At 40.8% G+C, this 16,097-nt stretch overlaps 4 protein-coding genes across 4 annotated transcripts; 1 reads left to right on the top strand and 3 right to left on the bottom strand.

The window, feature by feature from the left end:
- Positions 1 to 317: 317 nt before the first annotated feature.
- On the top strand, positions 318 to 6,025 carry LOC6566492 (exportin-1). The gene is made up of 7 exons (XM_001992790.2): positions 318 to 703; positions 1,403 to 3,111; positions 3,250 to 3,620; positions 3,707 to 4,186; positions 4,351 to 4,683; positions 4,759 to 5,124; positions 5,204 to 6,025. Exons 2-7 carry the CDS (start codon positions 1,623 to 1,625, stop codon positions 5,351 to 5,353), a joined length of 3,189 nt encoding a protein of 1,062 aa, XP_001992826.1. The 5' UTR covers positions 318 to 703; positions 1,403 to 1,622; the 3' UTR covers positions 5,354 to 6,025.
- A 622-nt stretch (positions 6,026 to 6,647) lies between these two features.
- LOC6566491 (alpha-N-acetylglucosaminidase) lies at positions 6,648 to 9,936 on the bottom strand. Its single transcript, XM_001992789.2, has 2 exons — positions 9,582 to 9,936; positions 6,648 to 8,893 (listed from the first exon to the last, which is right to left on the bottom strand). The coding sequence occupies exons 1-2, from the start codon at positions 9,807 to 9,809 to the stop codon at positions 6,806 to 6,808; spliced, it is 2,316 nt and encodes a 771-aa protein (XP_001992825.1). The 5' UTR covers positions 9,810 to 9,936; the 3' UTR covers positions 6,648 to 6,805.
- Positions 9,937 to 11,485: 1,549 nt separating this feature from the next.
- On the bottom strand, positions 11,486 to 14,643 carry LOC6566408 (homeobox protein 5). Its single transcript, XM_001992788.3, has 2 exons — positions 14,020 to 14,643; positions 11,486 to 13,960 (listed from the first exon to the last, which is right to left on the bottom strand). The coding sequence occupies exon 2, from the start codon at positions 13,952 to 13,954 to the stop codon at positions 12,488 to 12,490; it is 1,467 nt and encodes a 488-aa protein (XP_001992824.1). The 5' UTR covers positions 13,955 to 13,960; positions 14,020 to 14,643; the 3' UTR covers positions 11,486 to 12,487.
- A 414-nt stretch (positions 14,644 to 15,057) lies between these two features.
- On the bottom strand, positions 15,058 to 15,657 carry LOC6566407. Its single transcript, XM_001992787.3, has one exon. It carries the CDS (start codon positions 15,655 to 15,657, stop codon positions 15,058 to 15,060), a length of 600 nt encoding a protein of 199 aa, XP_001992823.1.
- Positions 15,658 to 16,097: the final 440 nt, after the last annotated feature.

The raw sequence follows: 16,097 nt of genomic DNA, 5'->3' as shown, positions 1-16,097 counted from the left end.
AAAATCATGGATAAAAATGTGCAGCAAATTTATATATATTTATGTATTAGCCCTTGATTGATAATTTTCAAATGCGCAGAAACATCGATTTTCTGTACAAAACTTAACACGAGCCACACTCGAACTTCGATAACAAAAAAGACACATTGAAAAAAAGACACATTAAGCGATAATTGCCAAAGCAAACCTGGTTTTTTGTCAGGGCCGAATGTTTTTGTGATATGGGAACACTGTGTTTTGTTAATTGTGCCGGTAGAGAGTTGTCAAAGGCAAAAATAGTTTTTGTGCTTTAAATTGATGCAAACGTCATTAAATGCGATTTGCTAATTTCCCTACAACTCACATTTAGTTACTACCATTTATATACACTGTACACGGCTCCGGCACCGCGCATGACGCGCTTGTGATCCATCCCTGGTTTTCACCACAGAAGGAGAAGAAAAGTACTGCGAAAAAGTTTGTTTAAAACATACAAATTGGTCACAACGTCAACCGTTGTTAGCCAAATCGCTAAAAAATTGCCAAGCGTGCATGTGTTTTGGTACAGAAGCAAGAAACAAATCTTGTGCGCCACGCAAATTGAAACAAAAAATTTTTCCCTGTCTGGACAAAAAACGTTGTAGTCTTTTTCACTCGTTTTGCGCTCTTCGTTTTCCACGCTGCTTCTTCGGATTCGATGGTTGCAACGCTTTTCTAAAACTTGGTAAGTGCGTGCGAAACATAAAATACGTGCATAATTCTGCATAAGAGGAGTCTGTTTAATTTAACAAGACAAATAATGTGTGTTGTACAACAAACGCAAGCGGTGCGCACATTATAGATTTGTGAAATGCCGTCGCAGTCTCGAGATGCGTTGCGCTGCTTTGATTGTATTTTGCATGTGTAAGCGGCATATGTGTGCGTGTGTATTTGTGTGTGTTAGAGATGAGCACTTTTTGATTGACGGTGACCAGCACGCAGCGCACTCGCGAGAAATTTGAAAAATTGTGTTTGGTCAATATACCTAACAAAAGCAACTTTGCCCAAATCAGATCTGGAACTTGATGCTAACAACGTAGCTATATCTGTATTTAGTATATTATAAACCTGACGTTTTATGTGCTAGTCATTTAAAATACAAATGCAAGTGACTTACTACTCTCGAAAAAAAGAACTAGGGATGAGTAACAGGTTCGCAAATATTGCACATCTCTACTCAGAGTTAAGGCTGTGTGTGTGTGTGTTTGCGAATGTGCGAATAAATGTAAGCGCGCGCCACAAGCAATCGTGCTCTTGTAGTTGTGCGTAGAAAATAAGAAAACATACGTAAATGATGTATGTATAAAAAAGAAATATGGTTGCCCTTATTGCCGATAAATGTAATTTCGATATTTTCGTTTTTTATTCCCGTTCCCGGAAATAGAGTAAAAACCTCTGCCAGCTAACCATCAGAGATCCTGTCACAGATATTTCGCCACTGACGACGACGACGCGCCTTCGCCCCGCCCCCACGTTTTAGCCGGAGGAGCAAGCTAAAATCAATCAAAATTAACGCGGACACAGCTGCTGCTGCTGTTGCTGCTGCTGGTGGTGCTGGTGCTGCTGAGCGACGGAGACGCGAACGCTGCTTTCACTATAAAGCGATGGCGATGATGAGCTCCGATGATGCGAGCAAGCTGCTCGATTTCAATCAGAAGCTGGACATTAATCTGCTCGATAAGATCGTTGAGGCCCTGTACTCGACGCAGGGTGAGCAGCTGCGTTTGGCGCAGGATATACTCACCACACTGAAGGAGCATCCGGAGGCATGGACACGTGTCGACAGCATACTCGAATATTCACAGAATCAGCAAACTAAATTCTATGCACTCCAAATACTCGAGGAGGTGATCAAGACGCGCTGGAAGGTTCTGCCGCGCAATCAATGCGAGGGCATTAAAAAGTATGTCGTCAGCCTGATCATCAAAACATCCTCAGATCCGGCCATCATGGAGCAGAACAAAGTCTATTTGAATAAGCTGAACATGATTCTGGTGCAGATATTGAAGCGTGAATGGCCCCGCAACTGGGAGACATTCATCAGCGATATTGTCGGTGCGTCGAAAACAAATGAGAGCCTGTGCATGAACAATATGGTTATACTGAAGAATCTAAGCGAAGAGGTCTTCGATTTCTCGCTCGGGCAGATAACGCAGACGAAGGCCAAACATTTGAAGGATACGATGTGCTCGGAATTTTCGCAAATATTCACGCTCTGCTCGTTTGTGCTGGAGAACTCGATGAATGCGGCCCTGATACAGGTGACGCTGGAGACGCTGCTACGTTTCCTTAACTGGATACCATTGGGCTACATATTCGAGACGCCGCTCATTGAGACGCTGATCTTTAAGTTTCTCAGCGTGCATGTGTTTCGCAATGTGACCCTAAAGTGCCTGTCCGAAATTGCCGGCCTCTCGGCGGCCAATTACAACGATAATTTTGCCACGCTATTCAAGGACACAATGGTGCAGTTGGATCAGATAATTGGCCAGAATATGAATATGAATCATGTGTTCCAGTGCGGCGATGATACGGAACAGGAGCTAGTCCTCAATCTGGCAATGTTCCTGTGCACCTTCCTCAAAGAACATGGCAAAATCGTTGAGGATGCCAAGTATGTTGATTATCTGAATCAGGCCCTCATGTATCTGGTGATGATCAGTGAAGTGGATGATGTCGAAGTATTTAAGATCTGTTTGGAATACTGGAATAGCCTTGTCGAGAATCTGTACAATACCGAATTCTTTCATCCCACACTCGAATCGTCGAAGCGACAACAAGTTTATCCCAGGCGCCGTTTCTACGCAGCCATTCTGTCCAAGGTTCGCTTTATCATGATATCACGCATGGCCAAGCCCGAGGAGGTACTTGTGGTCGAGAACGAGAATGGTGAAGTGGTGCGCGAATTCATGAAGGATACCAATTCGATAAACTTGTACAAAAATATGAGAGAGACTTTAGTATTCCTCACCCATTTGGATTGTGCGGACACTGATCGCATTATGACCCTCAAATTGCTGAATCAGGTCAATGGTAGTGAATTCTCCTGGAAAAATCTCAATACTCTATGCTGGGCCATTGGTTCGATATCGGGTGAGTTTTTGAGCATAAAAAATGCTCAATCGAAAATGAAAACGATCGAGAATAAATGAGAATATTTTCGAGTTATCTGTTTTACAATTTCAATTGAAATCAATTAAAAATATTTCCATTTATTTACTTATGCCGCAGGTGCCTTTTGTGAGGAAGATGAGAAACGATTTCTGGTCACTGTCATCAAGGATCTGCTTGGGCTGTGCGAGCAGAAGAAGGGCAAGGACAATAAGGCGATCATTGCATCGAATATTATGTATGTGGTCGGACAGTATCCACGTTTTCTGCGCGCCCATTGGAAATTCCTAAAGACGGTGGTGAACAAACTATTTGAATTTATGCATGAAACGCACGACGGCGTTCAGGACATGGCCTGTGACACGTTCATCAAAATAGCCATCAAGTGTCGTCGCTATTTTGTCACAATACAGCCAAACGAGGCGTGCACCTTCATTGACGAGATCCTGAGCACAATGAGCAGCATAATATGTGATCTGCAGCCACAACAGGTAAGTCTGCAAATCAATCAAAATTCCTTTTCCTATTTTGAAACAAAAACATTTTCTGTTTTTCTTGCTACTGCTTCTGTTTCAAGGTTCATACGTTCTATGAGGCGGTGGGTTATATGATCTCGGCACAGGTGGATCAGGTACAGCAGAATGCGCTCATTGAACGTTATATGCTGCTGCCGAATCAGGTCTGGGACGATATTATATCGCGGGCATCGAAAAATGTTGACTTTCTGAAAAACATGACTGCGGTTAGGCAACTTGGCAGCATACTGAAGACAAATGTGGCCGCCTGCAAGGCACTGGGCCATGCTTATGTCATTCAATTGGGTCGAATCTATTTGGATATGCTTAACGTGTACAAGATCACCTCGGAGAACATCATTCAGGCCATTGAGGTGAATGGTGTCAATGTGAACAATCAGCCGCTGATTAAATCAATGCATGTTGTGAAGAAGGAGACGCTCAACTTGATAGCCGAATGGATATCGCGCTCCAGTGACAATCAATTAGTTATGGATAACTTTATACCGCCCTTGCTGGATGCCATCTTATTGGATTACCAGGTGCTTATCATTTTTCATTTGGCTCGTCAAAATTGTCGCAGCCAAACTAATAGACTTCTTACATAACAAAAAACGATGAGGAAATTAGTTTGGCTTTGAGATTTCAACTACCTATTTAAATAAGATTCAACAAATAATATATAATTATTTATATGTTTTTGCAGCGGTGTAAAGTTCCGTCGGCGCGTGAGCCAAAAGTACTGAGCGCAATGGCTATGATTGTGAACAAACTGCGCCAGCATATCACGGATGAAGTACCAAAAATATTCGATGCTGTATTTGAATGCACGCTGGACATGATCAATAAGAATTTCGAAGATTTTCCGCAGCATCGCTTCAGTTTTTATGATCTGCTGCAGGCAGTGAATGCGCATTGCTTCAAGGCGTTCCTCACCATACCGCCGGCACAGTTTAAACTGGTCTTCGACTCTGTCGTATGGGCATTCAAGCACACCATGCGCAACGTGGCCGATCTGGGCTTGAATATACTTTATAAGGTGAGTGTAAAACTTGCATTTATTCATTTCAGTTTTTTATATACAAAAAAATGGTTTATTTTGTTCTGTTTACAGATGCTGCAGAATCTTGAACAACATCCGAATGCGGCGCAGAGTTTCTATCAGACCTATTTTACTGATATTCTCATGCAAATCTTCTCAGTTGTCACTGACACTTCGCATACGGCTGGCCTGCCCAATCATGCTATCATATTGGCCTATATGTTCTCGCTGGTGGAGAATCGAAAGATCACCGTTGATTTGGGCCCCATACCGGACAATATGATATTCATACAGGAATATGTGGCCTCATTGCTAAAGTCAGCATTTAATCATTTATCAGATAATCAGATCAAAGTCTTTGTGACTGGCCTTTTCAATTTGGATGAGAATATACAAGCATTTAAGGATCATTTGAGAGATTTTCTCATACAGATACGCGTGAGTTAAAATTTACAATTGAATTGAATTGCTTTTGCGATTTGCAAACATTTTTATATTATTATATGACGTTACACAGGAGGCAACCGGTGAGGATGACTCCGATCTGTATCTGGAGGAGCGTGAGGCAGCGTTGGCCAAGGAGCAGTCCAATAAACGTCAAATGCAACGTAATATTCCGGGCATGTTGAATCCACACGAATTGCCAGAGGATATGCAGGATGAATAAAATTTATATGCCGCCTTGCTGTGCTTGCATGTTAATTGAAGCTTGAGAATGCTGATAATAATGAACGATTGATGATTGATGATTGATTGATAATTGAGAATGATGGATGAGTGTTTTCTCGTTTGGAGAAAGAGTATAAATGATTGTTTGATTGAGTGAATATGAGTATAAACGTTATAAATATAAAAACAAAAAACACACACACCCGCACACACACACACACGCAACACATACACACACAAGCGCATCTACATGCTGGCAGTTGGATTTATTTAAGAGAGTTAAGTGAGAGCAAGCGGTGTTAATGTGCGCAATTGCATACATTAATATGATTAACATATTTTTGCGCACTCACCTGCCAACATACCAAGAACAGAACCACGCACTCCCGACCCATCCCCACACCCCTCCCCCTTTCCCTATACCTCCACCCAAAATTTAGCTGTAAAACATCGTCGTCTACATTAAAAAGCAAACGAAAGATGCAAACTTTATACATATACATAAAAATACTAAAAGAAAAGAAACTTATAATAATATAATAATAATGATAATAATAATAATGTTTGTTTGAAATTTTTAAATGAGTATAAATGTAGAAATATCGTATATGAATGAGAAAAACAAGCGAACTCTTCACAGCCCCGCCCTCTCCATACTTTCCTTTTCACATGCAACACCAAGCAAAACGAAACAGAAACAAATTATTTTAAAAGTGAATTTAATTTTAATTTTCCCAGACATACAAAAAGCAAAACAAAACAAACAAACAAAAAAAAAAGAAATTAATAATTAATTCTATGTATACATTTGCATAAACTCAATAAAATAAATATGTACATGGATGTCATGTGCGTTTTAGAAACTGTAACACAAAACGAAAACATACACACAACACACTCACACACACACACACATATACACACCTTGCAAAAAAACAACAAAAAAAAACAAAAAACAAAAAAATAACCATAGAAATTCGTATGCGTATGATTGATTGATTGAAGATGTTTAAATTTGTACATTTAAATTAGTTTGTACATTAATTTAAATAAAAATCAATTAAAAACACAACAACATAATAGCTCTATGTTCATTTGTAAAAGGCGTGTGTTTTTTTTAGCAGGAACCCCAAAATGAATGATTATTATTGATAAAGGTTTTTCCAACAGAAAGATTTAATAACTGAAAATTTGTTTCATTTTTTTTATTATTATTTAAACTATTTTTTACACATGTATTTATACTTTTAATTGCAAAATTATAATATTTTTTAATTAATAAAACGCTAAACTAATGTTTCTAATTTATTTTGTATGATAAATATTCCAAGAATTCACACAAATCATTTCTGGTCTCTGCTAAAAAACGAAAAACCTCTTCGACAAATGTATAATTTATATTAATATCTATTTATATGTGTTCATTTATTGTGTTGGATGAGTGGCATTGTTAAGCAATTGAGCTGTTGCCCTCGAGCAACTTGACCGCAACTCGACAATGGTGTAGAAATTGTGTGTCTTTCGCATACGATTGCCACTTGTCGTGGATTTCCTGTGAGATGAGCCAAGTGCTGCCCACGGGCTCTGTGGGATACACCTTGGTCAGGTTGCTGAAGGGCAGCTCAATCTCGTTGGCAACACGCTGCCTGAAGGCGGTGGCATTGAATGGCCTCTTGGAGTGCATGGCCAGTGTGACGGCGTCGAGGAACATGCTCCAACGTGGCGTATAATAATCCTGCATCAGGCCGGACCATTGTTTCGTTGCATAATCCAGTATTTGATTGCTGGGTCCCCAGGCAGTCAGCTGATTGCGTGCATTGAACTCATAGATGTGCCGCTGATCAGCGCTGGGCGCCAATTCTTTGGCCGCCTCTAACCAGTTGCCCAATAGATAGTGTTCACCACTCGCCAGTATTCGCTCCATATCCGCCAACAGTTCCAGCAGCTTAGCAGCCAAATATTCAAATCGAGCCAGTTGCGATTTGCGATAAGCTGACTTGAGATTCACGTAGACCTGATCGAAGCTTTGTTGAAGGAATTGGCGTGTTATGTCCACAAGATCATGCTTATAGAGGGCATATCGGTCGTCCTCCACAGGAATAGTTTGATTGGCCGCCAGTAACAGTTGCCAGGCCTCAACGACACTGGACGCATTGTACCAGATCCATGGCTTCAAGTTGAAACTGGGTCGTTTGTTTAGCGCATATTTGCCGCGCATGCGTTGCAAGCCATGGAAATGATAAACACTGCCGCGCAGCAGTTGCCAGGCGAGGATTAGATCCGTATCATTGACGCCATAGCGGGTCAAAGTGAACTGATCGAACCAATCGCTTAGCTCCAGTTTCGATCCACTCCAGCCCTGCTCCAAAGTGAGTGCGAAGAGTGCATAGTTCTGGCCTATTCCCTCCGGTGTTATGCCCACGCCCACCATGCTGCTGTTGGGCATGGAGCGTGCCGCCATAATGCCAGCGTTAATCAGATGCGCTGACCCAAACATGCCGAGCGTGCCCCCGAAATTGTTCAACATGCACCACACAAACGGTTGGCCGTAATACGAGAAGGTTCGCTGATATTGCGGAAACTGTTCACTCTGCAGATCCAAGACCAGCATTCGACCACGCGGCACAGCCGTGAGGAATGCCTCGATAAGCTCGTCCGACCAGTAGGCATTGTCCAGAAACATCCAGCCCTGTAGCAGCCACACCGGATCTTTGTCCACCATTCGCATGGAGTTATAGATGGCCCTGGCCGTGGAACTTATGTATCCCGGTTCAGCGATGCGCGGCTGCATTTCGTTGAAGGGATCGCTGAAGTAGATGTGATTGCTGCCATAGATTTGGATGACACGACGCAGAAACTGTGCGCCCACCAGTTGAAAGAGTGGATCGCTCGGCTCAATGAACAGAGCACAACAGTAGGGATCGGGAAATTGATTCCAGCGCTCGACGCTTGTGAAATTCGCAGTGGGAAAGATGCGTGGCAGCCCCGTCGGCACATGGCCAGCGAATGCCGGCAGGGCGACACTCATGCCCAGGTCACGTTGTGCCTGCACAATGCGCTGCTGCAGCAGCTGCTGGAGTCGCCGATGTGCCGGTGGCAAAGGTCCGCCCCAGCCACGAATGTTGCCCATGCGTTGCCACGCCTGGAATGCCGGCCCCGCGAAATGGGCATCAATTTCATCGGCATTCAGGCCGGTCTCTGTGTACACCTCCTGCCAGATGGCCTCCTGATTGGGCGCCAGCGACAGATTAATGCCCATCATAGCCATCCAATCGATGTGTCGGCGCCACTGTCCAAAATTCCACCACACAAAACTGTAGCTCCATGTGCAAACATTTTGATAATAAATAAACCAACTGGCCGACTCTGAGCTGTGCGTCACATTCTTGGGCTGCAGTTGCGCGGGCAGCTCGATGTGCGTCTTAAACCAATCCAGATCCATGTTCAACACATACTTCAGATAGTAATGGAAACCCTTGCACACGGAGACCCCATCCCAGCCGACTATCAGCACTTTGCCATTATCCAGCTGACGGAACTGCAAATATATACATATATTTAATAGCAACATAATCAATCTCATAATTTCTCTTTCTATATAAGGTCATTCACATACAGTGTTGTTCACACAAATAGAAAATAGTAGTTAATGGATATATTTAAAGTTCAAATCTTAAATGCTGGCTAATTATTTATCACTCATCTTATTATTATTATTCAGAAAATAAATTACTAAAAACCAAGATTTTTTTTTTTATTTCGTTTGATTTTTCTAATATTTATAAAAAAATATATATTACATGTGTGTACAACGGATAGAATAATATTAATATTCGCCTTTTTGTAACCTTTATTATTATTAAACATTAGTTTTTTAAGATTTTATATAGTATATAATTCTAATCTATCTAATTTAATGGCGATTTTCTAAATTTCAGAGCAATTGTTCTAAGTGTAGAGCTAAATCTAACTGTAATTAAATAAATAGCTGTAAATTTAAATAATAAAATACAATAAATAAAGAAAACATACACCATAATATTGAGTGTATCTAGTTAAGTGACAATCACTGTACAATCTGATATGAGTGCAACTACATCAATTAGATGAACATTATGCATAATTGCATCTTCATTCTTGATTCACTCCCTAAATATATATATTTATATATATATTTAATTTGCAACTGTAGCAAATTGAACAAATTATATTGAATATTTTCTCACTTGATAGCTGCGCAATTCGAGAGCCTTGTTCACCTCCACCTCGAATAGATTTGAGGCCCGATCGCCCAGCACACGTTGCATAAGCTGGCGAACTGCTTCCTCCTGGACATCTGGCGATACTTGTGGCGCCACACGCGCAACCAGCTCCGGCCCAAAATGGCAATGAACCGAAGAGCCAACCAAGGCCAAGATCCACAATATGTGGAAAACACTGAGATTGCCCGCCATGACAATTAATGTCAACGGCAAAACTAGCACTGACAATGCCTCTGCGATTTGCTCTCTTTTTCTCTCTCTCTATTTGTTGATAATGAACTTGATCGCTTAAGCTGCTGCTGTAGATGTATGTAGAGAAATGAGCAGACTGCAACTGTGCGTAAATTGAATTTCATTTACTATTGCTTGGTCTTCTTATCAGCCTGCTCTCGTTTTGCTCGTTCTTTCTTCAAGTCGCTCTGTTCAATTTGAGTTTCAAACGGTAAATACAACACACCGGTATTATCACTCCGTAATTGGTGTACACACTGGACGGACTTAAGTCTATTTATTGTCGATAATTCGATTGTTATCAAAAATTGTAGCATATATTTGAATGTGTGTGAAAGTCTCTCTTAAAAATGATTATATAAATTATATTATTATTCGAATAATACGACGATTGAGAGGCCAACCGCATCTAACTGCCCTGATATAGATTTAGAAGGTCAAAAAGGCTGCTAATAATTGGTTTAATTTTATTAATAGATTTTAATGCGGAGCACGCCTTAGTAAATAAACTTCGATCGGGATACGCTTTTAGTTCAACTCGACTATTAATCCTTATGATAACTATATTTACCTTATAGGGTCCTCTGCTTCTAATATTTTAAAACTGATTTTCGCTTTAGCACACGCCGAATAATGAGAGTTCCAAGTTTGTAATTAGTTTGTATGGGTTAAAGTTGATTTGGGTCTCATTTTAGGTTATCAGTTAAAATATATTTGTTTTTATTTCCGGCTAATAATATTAATGCTAATAATGAATGTATATTTAAGGTGGCCTAAATACGGTACAGTTTATAAAAGATATTTGAATAACAACAAATTTTAAATTAAATTTAAAAGTAAAGTTACGAACTAAATTCAATTAAAATTGAGAAAGAGACAGCTAAAGATTGAGACACAAAAAAATAAAGAAAAGATGGGCAAATCTCTGAGCCTGTGGAGTGAGATAAATTTAACACAGTTAATAAATTTAATTGAATTGCAATTTAATTTTTACAGTATTCAATTAGGTGTATATAAAGTCCATTAAATAATTATGCTTTACAATAAAGTGCATTATAGTAAAAAAAAAAAACAACAACATAATTCAGTACTTTTTAAAAGACAATTTTGTACAGAAAGAACGACTCTTGATTAAAGTTGCTTTCAAGTTTTATTGCACTTTTTTGCCTTAGACACTAACAGTAATAATAAGTACATATTTATGCATATTTGTGTGTATGTTCAAATTCCTAACAATTTGTGGATAACAATAAAGCAATATAAAACTTAAAATTACACCGGGCGGTTTACTGAAAGCTGCCAACAAATCAAATACAAAAGCAATCGCTCCACAAAAGTGTATTTTGCTCGGCAATTCCAACAACAAACTAGATTTTCTTATATTTATATATGTATATATATATATATATATATGGGTGCTTAACTACTAACGAGTACATTATGTACATCAATTACATAATGTACAATTTAAAAGCCTTTCATGTTGCATTTTCACTAATAAATAAACGAAACAACAAATTGATTTGCACAACATTTCAAAACGAGACTAGCACTAAAAATACTTAAGTATACAAATATTATAATATATATTATAATATATATATATATATATATATATATATATATATATGTATATATATGTGCACAATTAAATGTATGTATTTATGTATATGTAAGTACATGCATTGAAACAACCTGATTTGTGACTGGGATTTTTTTGTTGGGTCTCCTGATTGCGTTCCGGGCAAAGAATTTGAGGTTGATTCTTCAATTGGTTACCCACGACGCAAGCAAGCAATTATAAACCTTATAGTAAAATATAGAACGAGTCGTAACTTTAACCCGTCTTTTTTTTTTTTTTTTTTTGGTAAATTCGTTGTGCTGCTTCAACTACTCGTTACTTGATCATCTGCCCAATAGTTGAGAGCTTGCTGGCGAGTAGAAGACGCTCTATCTGCTACTTGTTACTCGCTTCTGCTTGTGCTACTCGTTGCTTGCCCCTAGGCGCTTGCTGACGAGTAGAAGACGCTTTATTTTCTATTCGCTACTCGCATCTGTTTGTGCTACTCATTACTTGACTCTAAGCGCTTGTTGACGAGTAGAAGACGCTTTATTTTCTACTCGTTATTCGGCCCTGCTTATGCTATTCGTTATTTGACCCATCTTTCGCATAGCGGTTCGTTTGCTATTGAGTAAATGACTAGTTTCTCGCATCTGATAATGCCACTCGTTACTCGACTCAATTGATAGGCGCTTGCTGGCGAGTAGAAGACTTTCAATTTATTATTCGTTACTCGTCTATGCTCTTGCTACTCGTGACTTGCCTCTGCTTATGCTACTCGTTATTTGACTCATCTGAATCAATCGTTGGGCGCTTGCTAGCGACTAGAAGAAGCTAAATTTTCTATTCGTTACTCGCCTGTGCTTATGCCACTTGTTTCTTAATTCATTTGCGCAATATTTAGACGCTTGCTGACGAGTAAAAGATGTTCCCCTTGCTACTCGCTACTCGCCTCTGCTTGTGCAACTCGTTACTCGCCTCTGCTTGTGCAACTCGTTACTCGCCTCTGCTTGTGCTACTCGTTACTTGACTCAACTATTAGCGAGTAGAAGACGATCTATGTTCTATTCATTACTCGTTACTCGCTGATTGAGTAGGCCTTTCGCATACCCTTGCTGTGCCGCGTTATCCGCAACTCTCCCTCCTCGTGCGGATGATCCTGCATGTGTTGTCCCATCGCAGCCGCCAGTTCGCCGTCGTGTCCCGTTGCCGTCGATGACTTGTTCAAGGCGTACGTGCGTATAAAATCAATTGTCGAGTAGCCAGCGACCTTATCCGCTGCCGCAGTTGTTGCTGTTGCACCCGTTGTGGCAGTTGCTGTTGCTTTGGGACTACGCTTCAGCGTCGATATCGTCGCTGCCGTTGTAGCATCTGTGCTCGCCTTAAGCCCATCCGGTGTAACGGGCGCGGCGGCAATCAAAGATTGACCGCTGCCAAAGCCATTGGGCGAACACTGCGCGGGACTGCGTGGCTGATCCAAGTCGAGCACGATGTAGTTGACACCAGTTAGGCTCGTTGGCGTCACTGGTTGTTGTTGTTGTGCCTGCTGCTGTTGTTGTGCTTGCGATTGTTGTTGGGTTTGTTGCTGTTGCTGTTGTGCTGTGGATGCCATCGATTGTTGAGAGCTATCGCGAGGCAGCAGTGGCAAATCCAAACGATTGATATTCTCATAGCAACGCTCATCGCAAAGCAAACGATCCACATTGGCATACAGACGCAACGCATCATTGAGTATCATCGGTGCCGATTCCTGTGGCGGCATATCCACCAAATTGGTTCCAGTGGACGTGCCATCTGTCGGCGAATTGCTGCTGCTCTGCTGCTCGAGAAGCAATCGGTGCAACGGCTGATCGAAGTACAGATTTGTGCTGGTGCTGATGTAGGCGCCTGGCGTAATTGGCGATTGCAGTGCGCCCACATCGCCATCGACGCCCGCATCCGCTGATCCCATCAGCTGCAGATTTGGCAAAGAGTCAGGTGAATCGCTGGCAGCCACCAGCATATCATTTGGCTGCTGGAGCAGCTGGTGCTGCGATAGCTGCTGCTGCTGCTGGGAGGAGGATTGCAGAGCATTCCGGGCCAACAACGGTGCCGGTTCCAAGTAGTTGTTGCTGTGCGGCTGGAGATCACTGCGTCCCATCAGCACCGATACCGAATGCGTGGAATTTACACGTTCCCGTTCCCTCTCGACCTGGGCAAAGGCATCCGTATTGACAGCGTTGATGTAACGCTGGAACATCGGATAAAGTTGCTCGGCATTGTGGATGCGAAAGGTGTAGATGCCCGGACCGGACATGCAACGTCTGCCCGCCTCAAACGAGAACAGATCCCCGTTCAGGCCATAGCGTCGCAGATGCTGCAGTGCCCACACAATCGGTTCGCAGCCGGGCGTCAGAAAAATTAGCTCGCGTGGCGTTAATTCCAAGTAGCCGCTGCGTATGATGGGCGCCTCGGGTCCACTGGGCTGCAAGTGGGCGACACGTACGCGGAACACATTCTCCTGTCGCAGCTCGTTTAGCTTATTGGTGCTCGTTATGCAGCCCATGACGCTCTGCAATTAACAATATTAAGCAACATGCACCAAAAGAGTTATTGCCAACAATTCTTCACCTGGCCAAATTTTGGTGTCTATCATGGAAACTGCGTATGTGAAATAAATTTCGATCGGCCCTACAAGCACGTCTCCATTGTTGTTTCCATCTTAGTTGGCTGTTTGTTCGTCTATTTAGCAATAAAATCCTCTTTGACAATAATATTTCGTATTTATTTGCAATATTTTTGTTTTGTTTTTTGCCAAATTGCTGTTTTTGCGTTTGTCTGTTAACTTCACATTTTGCAGACTGTTAACAACAGCGAGCAACAATGTTATGTTATCTTAGACTGAAAAACACTCGACAAACGTTTTTTTTTAATCAAGGCGTTGTTTTATTAAGTTTTAAGCCGGTATCAAAAACGTAATTTTTGTAAATATTTTGTTGTCGCCGTCTAATTGTGACTACACAAAGTGCTATAAGAGCACTAATTAGTTATATTTTAAAATTAAACAATTGCTAAGGCCATGCAAAAAGTTGGATAAATGCGTTTTAGCAGCAACAGCTGTTTGTCAACACTTATCGAAACTGCTTAAATTATAAGTTAACATTTTGATGCAGTACATTAATTTATTCATGAACTCAATTCAACAAAATAAATCGTTATAGTTTTAAAAAAGGTAAATTTAAATTATTGACGGTCATTATAAAATATTAAGATTACTGTTTTACATTCATACTTAAGAATTACCATTAAAAATTGTGAACATTTCATGTGATTTTATGAAATTCTTTGCTAAATCTCATTTAATATTTTTTTAAATTGTAATACATATATAAATATTAGCTTGTTGTTTGCAAATGGCTAAAATTACATTTTGTTTTAAAAGTTATTATTTTCATTTAAATTTTCTTGCAAAAATCATTTTCAAAAGTGACTTCAACTTTGTTTTATTGTCATTGGAATGACTTGAATTAAGTATGCTTTTAACTAAATAACTAAATAGAGTAAAGCGAGCTTGCGATAAACGAACTAAACACTAAATGTTTTAATTTAATAATTAAGTTCAACTTATGTTTTTCTTTTTCTATTTTGACTACAAATTAAATAGGAAATTTATCCGCCCGTGGTGCCGTTTAAATAAATATCCATAACATCCTTGTTCAGACTCACAAATTGTCGTCGCTTGGGAATCGGTTGAACATTTGGCAAACGGGTTCCATTTACAGCATTCAGACTTAAAAGTTGCTCATCATCGTCAGAGGAGGTGGATTGCTGGACAGGATTTGTTGGCTGTGGCTCGTGTCGCTTACGCTTCGCCGTCGAAGTGGAGGGCAGATTGCTGCTGTCTGTGGTGTCTGTGGTCGAATAAGCGGAAACAGAACTCGACGACGAATGCAGCGGGGCCGATGTGGTTGGCAACTGTTGACTATTGCTCACATCCGAAATGGAATTAGTATTGGCCGCCGCCGCTCGCCTCTTGCCCTTTTGCAGATCGATCGCGTGGCTCACCTTGATGTGGTAGATACTAACCAACGTGTCGTAGCAGCTGCCGCAGACCGGCGTTGCCCTCCGTATTTCGTTATTTATGTGTCTGGCAAAACGGAGTATTCTTTCGTCGCTGATCGTTTTAAGCGGCGGACGCAGATGATGATTGCCCAGGCCGCAGTAGCGTTTGCGTACGGTGGGCGATGTACCCTTTGGCTTTGGCGGCATCGCAATTCTGTATTTGGCAGTCTTATTTCGTTAACTCTTAAATTGTTAAGTGTATTTCATTGATTCCTAGTTTTTCCCGCCGACTTTGCGTCAATTTTTTGTTGTGTGTGCGACCACATGCCGATTAATCGAAAATCCCAAAAACGCAGTTTCAATTCACCATAGTCAACTCCATCGATATCTACATATACTATCGGCTGTATTCGACAATTGATATATTGCTCCCCATCCTTAAGCGCAAATTCGAAAATTCATTTCAATTTTATTACTTGTTCCACAAACCTCTAAAGAGTTGCACAGCTAATATTATTGCATTTAATTAAATATGTTTAGCAAACAGGTCTTTGAGTCAATTAAGTTATGTCAAATAGCTAAAATTGTGAATTGAGTTTGAATTGAACATCGTTCAACTCGCTCCGCTTCATTCGCTAGCCAGCCTG

The sequence above is a fragment of the Drosophila grimshawi genome, unplaced genomic scaffold (genome assembly GCF_018153295.1).
Source record: "Drosophila grimshawi isolate 15287-2541.00 unplaced genomic scaffold, ASM1815329v1 contig_1377, whole genome shotgun sequence".
In the NCBI taxonomy this organism is placed as follows: domain Eukaryota; kingdom Metazoa; phylum Arthropoda; class Insecta; order Diptera; family Drosophilidae; genus Drosophila; species Drosophila grimshawi.
Note: the sequence above shows the minus strand (reverse complement) of the source record. Positions and strands in the feature narration are given on the sequence as shown.

What these genes read in the sequence shown, in the direction of transcription:
- LOC6566407 (XM_001992787.3), bottom strand. Translation starts at nt 15,657, where the DNA reads ATGCCGCCAAAGCCAAAGGGTACATCGCCCACCGTACGCAAACGCTAC.
- LOC6566408 (XM_001992788.3), bottom strand. Translation starts at nt 13,954, where the DNA reads ATGGGCTGCATAACGAGCACCAATAAGCTAAACGAGCTGCGACAGGAG.
- LOC6566491 (XM_001992789.2), bottom strand. Translation starts at nt 9,809, where the DNA reads ATGGCGGGCAATCTCAGTGTTTTCCACATATTGTGGATCTTGGCCTTG. An exon ending in TCGAATTGCGCAGCTATCAA is followed by an intron (nt 8,894 to 9,581) that starts GTGAGAAAATAT and finishes ATATATTTGCAG; the next exon opens with TTCCGTCAGCTGGATAATGG.
- LOC6566492 (XM_001992790.2), top strand. Translation starts at nt 1,623, where the DNA reads ATGGCGATGATGAGCTCCGATGATGCGAGCAAGCTGCTCGATTTCAAT. An exon ending in GTGATCTGCAGCCACAACAG is followed by an intron (nt 3,621 to 3,706) that starts GTAAGTCTGCAA and finishes TTCTGTTTCAAG; the next exon opens with GTTCATACGTTCTATGAGGC. An exon ending in CCATCTTATTGGATTACCAG is followed by an intron (nt 4,187 to 4,350) that starts GTGCTTATCATT and finishes ATGTTTTTGCAG; the next exon opens with CGGTGTAAAGTTCCGTCGGC.